We start from the raw sequence: 13,317 nt of genomic DNA, 5'->3' as shown, positions 1-13,317 counted from the left end.
CGTTAAACACCCCGCAACACCGTAAGAAACCTTAGTGTCGATTTAACTCTGAGAGTGAACAAATGTAACCAAATGGACCCTTGCGGGTCCATTTGGTTACATTTGTTACACTCTCAATAGTTACAAACGGATGAGCAGTATTTTTACGGCGTATAAACACTATAAACTGCTGCGACTAACATTTACAACAGAGCTTACAATAGACCTTCCTGTCTGTCTGTCTGCCTGCATCACTTACTTCTTTATACACAGAAAGGCTTTTAACGTTTGACAGTTTCAACTTAGTGGACAATCTGGACATTCTGTACCTTTTTGTGATTTAAGATTACACTATAAAATCCTGAAGTGTTTAGTTTAGTTTATTTCGATCCACGTCAGCAGTTACACAAAACGTACCACACTGTAGTCCAATAATTCATGTTGTTTGATCGAAAAGGCATAGGCTGAAGCTCAAAGCTTATTTATGCCTATCCTTCCTACATGTTGATTTAAGTTAGTTACATTGTTTATAAAGTTCATATTGAATGAACACTCAAAATATTTCGTAATTACATTCAAAGACTACTTACATTGTTCGTAGTAATCGAACACTCGAAAATATACAATATATACATTCATGTCTTCATTTTTATACACGTATCTATATATACACCCGAATGCGTGCATATACCCATATAAACACATTCTAATATACATACCGTTATATACAAACGCCAACACTACCACATCACACCCCTCAATCCATCAATTTCCTTTAAAACTGAGAGTGTAACCCAAACGTAACCAAAATAGTCCATTTGGTTACATTTGTACACACTCTCGGGAGTTCAACATTTTTAAATGAACCCTGAGGATTTTACGGTGTATGCATGACGTTATTCTTTAAATTATTCATTGCCGTTTTAATTTGTCATAATATTATAACCACAACTTTCACAAAAGTGAACCCGTCATGTATTGTTGATTGTGATTATTAGGATTGATTGTGATTCTTAGGGTTATGATTCAAAATAAAAAGCGAGAGTGCGTCAACGCTCTAATAATCTGTATAATAAATGTTAAGACACTTGTGTTCTATTAAGCAGTAAAGCAGAGAGAGTAAGGAAAAAGAGTCGCATCATAATGAACATGCAATTTGATCTTTGTGCCACATTCTGTTTTGTGTCTTCTCAGTGATCGGTTAAGCCACCAGGGGGTGCCGTTTTGAATCCCTGTCTGACTGTAATGAGTTGTCCCAGGTTAAATCTGCTGGGGGAATGAATCCAGCCTCTGCTTTTGATAGGTCACATTTTAAGCAAAGTGGCAATTGATCATCACATGATCTCTAATAGAGATTAAAGGATTATCTGTTGAGAACGTAAATAGTTACAACTTTTTAGTCGTTAAGGAAACACTTGGGTTCAGAGGCCTTGAGGCCAAATTATGGCCATGTAGGACAACAGCAAGTATAATACGAACTTCAATAAATAATCATAAACAAACTGCTTCACATGAACAATGTAATTAAGAGATTCGATATGGGATATATGTTTTATATACACGAATAAAAGAGCGTCGGAAAGGGTCCGGTATCCCAGTCACAATGTCATTTGTTATTGTTTACCACTTTCGTCTCCCAGATTAGTCATGCCAATTAACCCTCCCCACACACATTTATGTGTTGCCACTGCTGTTTTACCCTACTGGCTCACCTGCCAGTGAGGAGCCCCCACCGAGAGGATGCAGGGCTGGTGACATCATCATCATACTATATGATCATAGCGGACCCTGGAGGCAACGTGAACACGGCAAGTATAATAATTTGTCCTTTTACGGTGTGTATCCTACCTTCAGGAATCTTCTGCTGCTCCTCGTCTTGCGCCTCCCCCTCTCCGCCTCCCTCGCCCCTTCCTGCTCCTCCCTCTACTCCTCCCGAGCGATTGATGTTCTCCACCTCCTTCCAGTAGTCGTCCATCGCTAGGTCATCGAGGGAGTCCTGGACGACACGAACGCATAGAGACATGTGTACAGACATTTGCAAATACACATGAAGTACAGCATGATGCATAGATGCAGGAAAAAATGCAATGGATGGATCAGGAGGCAACAGGTTTTGATCCCCCGGCTCCCCCTGAGTTTAAGTCAAAGTGTCCTTGAGCAAGACACTTTCCAAAGCACAAGCGCTTTGGATAAATATGTAATGCTATACAAATGCACCATTTACCAATGAACATAAGGGTGTTTGTGGCATTGCCGCCCTCTTACCAACTTTCAATTGCTGTCAAATTTACAAAAATAGCTCACATAGCCGATTTACAAACTTGACCTTGTAGATCAGCTATGTGCGACCCCATCGCACAACAAAGTATAAAATCAGACTCACCGTATCCCATTAAAACTGGGAAAGCATCTGTGTCATTTTAGATTTTAGCGTCAAAAATAGCAGATCTACAAGTTCACAAGCGTGTCACTTCGTGCCGTGCTGCAAGCTTGTACATCTGCTGTTTATTTTTTTGAAATAGAAAAAAATCTTGAAAGTGTGAGAACTACTGATTTAGAAGGCCCTTGAAGTCGGCCTCAGGTCAGTTGGTTAACAAATCATCCAGATTCCTAACCTGGGAGTTGCAGCGGTGGTACGCAGGCCGCGATCCAGGCCTGGGGCTGCAGTTAGCGTTGAGCCTGGGGCTGGAGCCTGGCTTGGGGCTGGAGCCGCTGGGCAGAGACCTGGAGCACGGGGTGGCGGCGAAGACCGGGCGGGGGAGCGATGGTGAAGCGCCGCTGATGGTGATGGGTCCTCCTCCGGGTCTCTCTCCATGCAGTGGGTTCTGGGTTTGCTGCACACTGTAATGGCCTGTTTTGCGGCTGTGGGGAAAAGACGGTGGACAGAAAAAAACAAGGCCCAAACACGTTAAATAGGTCGATGGATAGACAGCCAGGCAGGCGGAAGATTCAGTGGGTTATTCTGCAAATATATGGTAAACGTCAGAGAGAGAGAGAGAGAGATGTGGTCAGTCTGGTAGATAAACAACAGTCAGACTAAACTGTTATGACTAGCAGAGAATGAGGCAGACAGGTAGACAACTAAGCCTTCAAGACAGACAGGCAGTTAAAGGGATACTTCACTTTCGGGCCGGGGACACATTTAAAAAAAATATTAAAAATAAATGAAAAAAGTTATGGAAAATTCATGGCCCCCTCACGACACGCAGTGTCCTACTAATGCGTGAGGGGGCCATGAATTTTCCATAACTTTTTTCATTTATTTTTAATATTTTTTTTAAATGTGTCCCCGGCCCGAAAGTGAAGTATCCCTTTAAGTGTGGTTTATACTCAGTTGTGCGCTAAAATAGCCGATCTACAAGTATCTATATCTACGAGCCGTTTCCGGCATGCGACACTGGCACAAAACATTTTTTTTCTATCGATTAGTCACCCCATGGAGACTTGAATTCATGGATATTGTTTTGTTTTCAAGTCTCCATGGGGTGACTAATCGATAGGAAAAAAGTGTCATTTTGGGGGTGGACTATCCCTTTAAGTAAAATCAAGCTTTAGACAGAGAGGCATGCAGACACAGAGTAAGTAAAACCCATCTCCTCTAACCATAGAATAGCCAGCAGCAACATGCTGAATTCCCAGCTTGACAACTAATGAGGAAAACACTGCCGGTGAACTAAGAATAGCTGCTGGTAGGTAGTGTGTGTTACACACAGCCAACACTCTGACTCCACTGGCCCAGAAGCACTGCACAGCCCAGACCCATAGAGAGAGAGTTCTGACACTTGCGTTCACTTCTTCGGGCCAGGTCTTCTACATAGCCGTCTATTGGCGAATACTAGTGACAAAGCCCTGAACCGGAAGTTCATGGAATGCATTGAAGTCTACGGCTCCTTGTCACTATTTCCAGTTTACATGAACCACGTGACCGACGCTGTTTCTGCCCCCTCGTTGACGCAACTCTCTAATACAAGGCTCTGGCACAGCCTAGCCAGGATGAGATGAAGCACAGCTGGCATGAATCAAGTCATAATTTGTGCAATTTGGCTTTAATCAACAAGTAAATATTTGAATAGAACCTTTGCCTTTATGCTTGCGTGTGTGTGTGTGTATATGCATGCATGGAGACAGAAACACAACAACAACAACAACACAGCTGTTTAATTCCCCTTGTCGGTGCCGTTTCCATATTGGGGAAGACTATGCACACTAGTGTTTACTGCTGACATTTTGGGGAATGCAAATACAGGAAAACAAATAGCAAAGTGAGAGACAGATGCACTCTTATGCTAAGGTGGGGCTGCGCTTTCTAAACTCCTGCTAAACAAGACGGTCTTCTTCTAATAACAGCTCGGTTGGCGTCCCTGTGTAATCTGTAGCCATGGATAGAAAGTTACTGGGTGTGCAGTTTGCGAACGAAGCAGAAATTAAATGGACCTTATTTATTCACAGCGGCCATTTTGACATGAAATAGTAGGATAGCCACAAGTGTTGCCAATGATACTAACAAGTAAGACGCGCGAACGCGGGAAGCGAACGCAAAAAGAAAATGTAATGAATTTTTTTTATTAAAAAACAATAACAACAAAAGAAAAATACAAAAAATTCTGCATTAAAAGGAGCATCTTAGAAAAATACAAATTCACAAAAAAATAACTTTGAATGTTTTTGAACAATTCAACAAAGTGTTTGAAGTGCCTGTTTCACCCACTTCCGGGGGGCGGAGCCAAAATCCGAGCCCGAAGTATTTGTTCGTAGACCCCCACTTAGGGGGGGTAGAAAAAGTTTGGGAGCGATTCGGGCACTTTTCATTTAACATGGGGTTTCAATGGGGATTTTTAGGAGCCTTCTCCGGGGCGTGGCTTCCGGGGGAAGGGGCGGGCTTAAACGCAACCTTGACAGGTGTGTTCAGTTTTCAAAGAGCTTTCATTTGATGTATGGTACGTGACTGTAGCTGCTATATTTCACCCAGGGGCAGGCTGCAGACATACTGCACACAGACAGACAGACACACAGACACACAGACACACCCACAACCCGAGCACGGTTTCATAGTAAGCTCCACTTGCGCGGAGGCCTCCTTCCGCTGCGTTCGCAATTAAGGTTGTGTTCCATTCTGGTCAACCAGAGTCAGGGTGCCTGTTGGCTTACTTGACACCTGGCGGGCGACGGGCATCCCTTATTTCCAAGAAAAAATAAGGGACGTCCCAAAAAAATAAAAAAATTAAATCCAACTGTATTTATTGTACAGTTTTTGTATATTATATTAAAACCACTTGAACCCCAGCATCCATATTCAGGTGAGAAACATTCGCCAAAAATAGCAGATCTACAAGCTACAACGTGAGCAATTTTTTGGCAAGGAGATTTGGTGTAGACAGAAAAAAAGCGGTTCAAGTAAAGAGACAACTCAGGTCCAGTTTACTAGGGTTTAAGTGGTTAATAACCATCGTCTCTGTCGGGTGGAAATCTCACATGTCTAAAACTGTTACTTTTCAGGATTAAAATTCAAAAGTAGCAGATCTTCAAGCTCGAAACGCGTCGTTTCGCGCAGCGTTTCGAGCTTGTAGATCTGCTACTTTTGATTATTTTGTGTGACGCTGTAGTATGATCAAATAGGACGTTAATTTATGAAAAAACACAAAAAGTTAAAATATGGAGATAAGAGGTTTGTGCCCGACAATATATGAGGCTGTTTGAACTTGTAAGATGTGTCATTGACTGATTCCCAAACATAGTGTGTCCATTAGTCAGTTTAACCCATTTAGACCGGGAACGCGTCTGTGTGTGTCATTTTAAGATTTCTTTGGCTATTAAAAAAATAGCAGATCTACAAGCTCATAGCGCGGCACCGAGTGCCGCGCTATGAGCTTGTAGATCTGCAAATTCTTTTTTAAATCATGAACATTTTTGCAAATCTTTGAATATATATTTTTTAAAGCGAACATTTGTAACTCAAATCTTTGCTTCTGGGGGATTCTACAAATCTCTTCTAAATATTTTTTTTTGGGGGGAAAAAAATATATTGCTATAGTCAGTATTTGGCCGTGGACCCCCAACTGAAATGTTGTTCCAGGGACCCCCCAGAAGCAAAGATTTGAGTTAAAAATTATCGCTATAAAAATATATATATATTTAAAAAATATTTTTGAATAGCCAAAAGAAATCTAAAAATGACACACAGATGCGTTCCCGGTCTTAATGGGTTAACAAGGGACACGTCTTTTAGTTTCCAAATAAGGGACGGTTCCTTATTTCAAGGGACCGTTGGCAATGGCAACCGTACTGGAAAGGCAAACAATAACTTCTAGGAAGTGGACAGAAAAACTGTAGAAAAGAAGAGGTTTTGTGGTGGTATTTTCTGGTGTGTGGACATTACTTCTCCATTTTCATCCTCAGCAGCGAAAGAAGATTAGTAGGGGTGCAATTGGTTACCCCCAAAAATCAAATGGTAATATATCCCTATTTCAGGCATGACATTATGAGCGAAATATTCAAAAAAATATCAAAAACTTTCTGAACTGATGAAAATAGACGATTTGCCAGCTCACAGCGCATCACATGGTGAGACATTGTGAGCTTGTTAGATTTGAGTGGTTAATTGATTTGTTGATATATATATGTCACAGGGTGTTTGGAGAGCCAGGGTGATTGAAGACAGAGCGCTTGTTTTTAGGCACGGGCTTTTCGAGACAGGGTTTATTAGCGAGGCTCGCGAGGAGGAGGAGGAGAAGAAGGAGGACGCGGCGCTGCGAGGCGGGGGTTTATTACGAGAGGCTCGCGAGGAGGAGGAGCTCCTCCTTCTCCTTCTCCTTCTCCTTCTCCGAGGAGGAGAAGGAGAACGCGGCGCCAAGAGGCGGGGCTTTGATGCGACGCGGACCTGTCTTTTGTTGTTCCCCCCCACATAGCAACCAGGAAGCTACGCTAGGGGAACGCTGAACACACGTTCACACGCTTGTCCATGACGGAGGCGCGCCGACTCAGTAGAGCTTGAGGCCGAGGAGGCGCGAGTGCCCGCGCTGACCGGCCGATGCTCTACTAGTCGACACAGCGCCGTTCGAGTTGTAAACCGATAGGGACAGAATAGTTCTTTTCATGGATCACTGTGTGTGTGTGTGTGTGTGTGTGTGTGTGTGTGTGTGTGTGTGTGTGTGTGTGTGTGTGTGTGTGTGTGTGTGTGTGTGTGTGTGTGTGTGTGTGTGTGTGTGTGTGTGTGTCAGGGAGAAACTAAAACAAAAGCCAGCAGAACACAATAAAAGTATCTTAACAGTCCATTGAAAGCATGAGCGCGTGTGCGTGCGCGTGCGCGCACGCGCGTGTGTGTGTGTGTGACTGTGTGTGTGTGTGTGGTCGCGGCCATAATGCTTGTGCACAAGCCTAGCTTGTGGCTCCCTCTAGTGTTCCTTCTACAAAATTGCTGGGTGGGTGGTAAAAACGAGCGAGCCTTCTTCAATCACCCTGGTTCTCCATTCACCCTGTAACATATATACAAATTAAAAATAATTAACATTAAAAAGCGCGTCCCGGTTATTTAATTCATCTATAAAATAATCGATTCCACTTCCAGCCTTAGAGATTAGAATGTCAGCCTATGTTTTTGTACTGTATGTATGTGTGTGTCATAAATATAAACTCAACCTAGGTTACTAAAAAGGGTACAGGAAACGCACCATACCCAAACACCTCCATAACCAGCACTTACACCCACACACACACAGTGTTAAATATTTAATGACCTACCACCTGTAAAGGAGCACTCATTAAGAGCGGTTACATAACAGATAATGACCGACTTCACACAGAAAGCAACAGATAACCCTCATTTACAAAGGCCAATCACCTAATGACTTTAGAGCAGTCCAAACTAGAGCCTGACTGAAGTCACGTCTTTTGCTCGATGCCAATAGGCCTAGAATGGCTGTGATATTACATACATTTCACATATTGCATAAAACAGTGGTTCTCAAACTTTTTCATGTCAAGGACCCCCAAATTGACACTTATTAGCCCGTGGACCCCCATTTGAAAAGACATGCCAGGGACCCCCATAAGAGAAGATTTTTTTTACGGCTCTAGCAGTGATTCTCAACTATTTTAATTTCAAGGACCTCAAGTTTGACATGCTTTGGGTTCGGACCCCCATTTAATGGCATTTTTATCTATGTTAATTTAACTCTGAGAGTGTACAAATGGAACCAAATGAACCAGTTGGTTCCATTTGTACACTCTCAGAGTTACAGACCCATAAGGGTCCATTTGGTTCCTAATCTATCATTTAGCTGGGGACCCCCTCGAACTCCCTCAAGGTCCCCTGGGGGTCCCCGGACCCCACTTTGAGAAGCAATGGCATAAACAACACAGCCATAGATCACTCCCATGCCCTCCCGTGTCGGGGAGTCATCGTGGTGAGTGGTGAACCGCTGCAAATACCAGTTACATAAAAAAAGTCAAATAATGGCAGATATATCATCCAAGCACAAGTCAAATCATCAAGCAAAACGACTCGTATAGTCCAGGCCAAGCAAAACTATAGATGAACAGATGACAAACTCTCTTCTAAAAGGGCTTTCATTCATCAGCCACTATTAGTGGGCAACGCTCCAGGCAAAACACAATCAAAGGAGCCACCACAGCTATTAATATATTTTGTGGCCACAGGCTGTTCTCTCTGTGTGTGACGTAGCCATCAGTCACCCAGCGCCTGTCCCGTGTATCACTGCCTCATGCAGCTGGAACCCCCGGTGTCATACATACTCATACTGTCATGCAGTGGTGGAAAGTAACTAAGTGCATTTACTTAAAGGGGAACTTCGCCGATTTTGCTACTCATAGCGTCAAATGACGTTTTCCGCGGGTTCTCACTTATGTCCGCACTACATGGTGTCTCAGTGAGACCAACCCCACACACACCCCAAGGGGTGTCTCCCAAATAGTGGGATCAGCCTTCTTTCTCCCTGCTCGCGTCGGTAAACACTCCGTGGGAGGAATACTAACACAACAGATATTTATTTGAACCATAAAACACAGAAGAGCAGCTCCACCGCAGAGGAATTCAACAGGCTGTATGCTGAAATCATGCTGGACACAGCTTGGATTAATTACTTTATAGAGTAAGTAATGATTGCTGTAAACGTTATGCCAACTTGACATAATAATCCAAGTGTAATTGTACTTGATTGCTTTAATGTTAGAGATTAATAAAGTTAGGGTAGTAGTATACAATGTGTAGTTGACTTCTGATAGACGCATGCACGCAGAGCAGTGTTGTTTACATTGTCGTTCCATAGCTAGCCAAATGCAAAGCTAAACCACTTGTGTGACAAGCCAAATTTATGCTTTGTCTCTTGTCAGATTTCAAATATAAAGTGCTTATGCCATGGCCACGGATGTTACAATTTGAATCGGCTGGGTGCAAGTACCCGTATCTTCCGTATTGTTTAAATAAAAGCATTTTAATCTGATCGGTGGCCATTTTCTCATAAACCTCCCAACCGATCGCATAAGGGTCGCATAATAAATGGCCACTGATCGGATTAAAATGCTTTTTTATTAAACAATACGGAAGATACTGGTACTTAGACCCACCCGATTCAAATTGTAACATCCGTGGTCATGGGATAAGCACTTTTTATTTGAAATCCGAACGCTTATGTAGATGTACGGATTGTACATGTAGAAAGTGCAAACACCAGGTTGAAGTTCCCCCATGACAGTCATGTTTCAGGGCTACGTCGCCGGGTCCCGAAAATAGCAGATACAAGCTCACAACGCGCCAGACTCGACACTTTGTGAGCTTGTAGGTCTGCTATCTGCGGCTTACATGCAATATTAGTATAGATTAGGCTTCACGTGGGATGATATCTATTTAATCTACAAGTGTAATCTAATGTGTTCTTTTCATCAGGACAGAATGTTGTTTCGCCTGCCTGTGGAAATGGAGTAACGTTCGGCTGATGAAGACCCCTGGGACTCGCCTTATGAGATACAACCATATTATTTTTCTAAATAAAACGATTACATTTACACCCTGCTTGCTCTACTCATTGATCACGGTACATTCTACATTGTATAAGCATTCATAATGACAAAATGTGAACCCCAATTCTATAAGGGTTGTTTATGTTGATACTGTTTCATGATATAGGAGATGGTCTTTCATTTGGCAGAATGGTACATAATTACATGACTGTAAGCATTACAGATATAATAGTGAAAAAGTCTTGTTCATTCTGTTAGTAGCCTATTTACTTCTTTACTTCTACATGTAATCATTATTTTTCTGGGGACCCCAGCACATTGGATTCAACTTTACTGGTCTTCGATACAATAGGCTATAGTAAAACCTAATATTATCCATATACACCAATTGAAAGCATGAAACGGTCTCAGTTGAAAAACAAAAACAAAAAACGATTAGGCTGTGTATGACAAGAGTATTTGAACATTAGCATGTCATTCTAAAGTAATGCCCATGTTTTCTATAAGTTTAGTCCAAAGAATATAACTGGAAATGACAGTGAAACATATGCTCTCAGAAATAAGGAGTCACACATGACATGAGTATGAAACGTTTTGTTTTATTATTATTATATTGTTGACTATGCTGCATATTCTCCATGGATGTCCCGACTCCCAAGTAGAAGATGGACGTCACGTCACCAGCACCGGACTGTCTACATGGTGGGAATGTATAAAAAAAATTGATGCCCGCGCGCGCGCACACACACACGTTTAGTGTTACTATGCTAATTTATACATGATATATTTAGTTTACTATAAGATACAATCAACTCAATACAGAACACAATACAACAGCAGCCAAGACTAGTTTCACCTTGCTGGCGCAACAAAGACACGGTGATGATGGGACTGACATCCTGGTATAGCAAACTTGCAATGGGTAGGCTACTGGTCCAACTGTACTGGTTCAACAGAGGCAGATTTCACGTGGTCCAAGAAAGAACATGGCTTCGATGTCGTGTTTTGTGATCCAAAGGTAGACAAAAAAGTCGGAAAAGTTGAAACGAAACATTCATCATTCAGTGTTGCCAGATCTTGTGAGAGAAATAAGCAATCAGGTATATGAAAACAAGCCCAAAATAAAATACCTGTGCCAAGAGCACTTTAAACCTAGACATGGGCTATTTGAAAATTGCCGATCTACAAGCTCACAACGCGTAACGATGTGACGCAGTGTCAGCTTGTAGATCTGCTATTTTCCCAAAAATCTTGAGGGGAAAAAAGTGCAAAATGTGGAATATTTTTTAAACATTTTAAAGGTAGTGTAAGTGATTTGCAAAGTTTCAAATAATTGCAAAATGGGTCTATGTTCTGATAGTGCTCGTTACTATAGAGTGTCCTGTCCATATAAAGAGTCTCCATGTCTCTCCAGCTCTTTATAAAACAGAAAATGTATTTTGTAGTTTCTTTTTTTTTTTTTGTAGTTTCATTTCCAATTTTATCCAACCAGGACAGAGAACTCAATCAGGATACAGATTAAACAAGTGAAATTGGAAGTGATGACACTATGAAATGAGCATGCAAAATTAGAACTGAAAACTATACAAATTAAGCTTAAAAATGGGTACTTTCTCCTGATTGGCTGAGATTTTGACACCTACCGAAAAATGTATTTTCTGTTTATTAAAGAGCTGGAGAGACGGGGAGACTCCTGTTACTGAACAAACACTCTATAGCAATGATTACTATCAGAATATAGTATTTTAACCTTTAAAAAAAATACTTTTTGTTTTAACCAAAAAATATCACTTACCCTACCTTTAACAACACATTTTTGGTAGGGTCTCCCTGGCAAATATGTTGCCGCGCAGTGCACAGATGAGGGTCCGTGGAAAAGTACATGAACATGTTTGAGAACCACTGGTTTAAACAACAATCAAAACATTTGGAAACGAGCCCAAATATCAACTACATTTTAGAAACCAGCCGCTTATAATAAGCAGACATGGCAACACTGGCCAATGTGCCGTATGTGTTTGTTGATGTTGTTGTAGTGAGAACTGGGAGGGGAAAGTTACAATGTAGACCACGCCCCCACGCAGCCTCCTCCCCTCAAGGAAGGGCAGTGCCCCAAAGCATTGTGGTCATTGTAGTAATGCAGCCAAACCCCAGTCATCCAGTCAAAGTCAAGACTTCTATATTTTTCTGGCCATAGGGTGCAAATTTGAAATTTTGCTACTGTTATCTACTATATTATAATAGATCATTAATATATATATGATTAACATTGAGTGACTGCAAGTTCTTCCAGGGGTGTAATGCTCCTTTAAGTCAGGGTTCCCACACATTTTTACCAATGAATTTCCAAAACTTTTCCAAGACTTTTCCAGAATATTTAACCCAATTTCCAGGCCTGTATAACATTATTATATATAACATTCAGCGCAATAATGAGTCTCTTACTCTTATGTGCAATGCCCAAAGACAGGCAGTGTAGCAAAAATAAAGAAATAAACCAAAAACTAAAAAAATGACTAACTACGCATCACGCTGCAGCACGTTGTGAGCTTGTAGATCTGTTATTTTTGTCACGTCCGGTATACATTAGGCTGCAATCACGCAGCCCGTTCGGAAAGAAAATACATATTTTGTGTAATGTTATAGATGTTTTGGAAAGAAATTGCCAAAAACAATGCATAGCCAAATATTTTTCCAGGACCCTTGATAAATTCCAGGACCCTAGACAAATTCCAAATCTTTTCCAGGACTGGAAAAAGATTTTTCTAATTTCAAAATATTTCCAGGAATATCATGACCGTGGGGACCCTGTTAAGTACAATATTGAGGTATTTGTACTTTACTTGAGTATTTCCAATTTCCAATACTTTTACTTCTACTCCACTACATCTCAGAGGCAAATATTGTACGTTTACTCCACTACAACTATTTGAAAACTTTAGTTACTAGTTACTTTTCAGATATAAATTATGATTTTATGAAACATACATGAACCACTTTAGCCCTATTTTATGCATAGGCTATTTGAAAATAGCAGATCTACAAGCTCAAAACGCGTCGCGATGCGACGCGTTGTGAGCTTGTAGATCTGCTATTTTCAAACATTTCAGTACTTTTACTTTTGGTACTTTAAGTACATTTTGATGCCAATACTTTTGTACGTTTACTCAAGTAAATTTTGAATTCTGGATTTTTACTTGTAACAGAGTATTTCTATATATTGCAGTATTGGTACTTTTACTTAAGTAAAGAATTTGAGTACTTTTTCCACCACTGGTGACGTGGCCATCAGTCACCCAGCGCCTGTCCCGGCGTGTATCACTGCGTCGTGCAGCTGAAACCCCCGATGTCATTCATACTCAT

The 13,317-nt window shown here is 41.4% G+C and overlaps 1 protein-coding gene across 1 annotated transcript in view; it reads right to left on the bottom strand.

The window, feature by feature from the left end:
• arhgap18 (Rho GTPase activating protein 18) overlaps positions 1-13,317 on the bottom strand; it is a 51,210-nt gene that overhangs the window by 19,792 nt on the left and 18,101 nt on the right. Inside the window, exons 2-3 of the mRNA XM_080452561.1 lie at positions 2,595-2,841; positions 1,828-1,975 (exon numbers count right to left, since the gene is read on the bottom strand). Of these exons, the coding sequence (XP_080308687.1) occupies positions 1,828-1,975; positions 2,595-2,841 (395 nt within the window). The remainder of the gene's footprint in view (positions 1-1,827; positions 1,976-2,594; positions 2,842-13,317) is intronic.

Source organism: Gymnoscopelus braueri (genome assembly GCF_963280865.1).
Source record: "Gymnoscopelus braueri genome assembly, chromosome: 16".
Taxonomy (NCBI): Eukaryota; Metazoa; Chordata; class Actinopteri; order Myctophiformes; family Myctophidae; genus Gymnoscopelus; species Gymnoscopelus braueri.
Note: the sequence above shows the minus strand (reverse complement) of the source record. Positions and strands in the feature narration are given on the sequence as shown.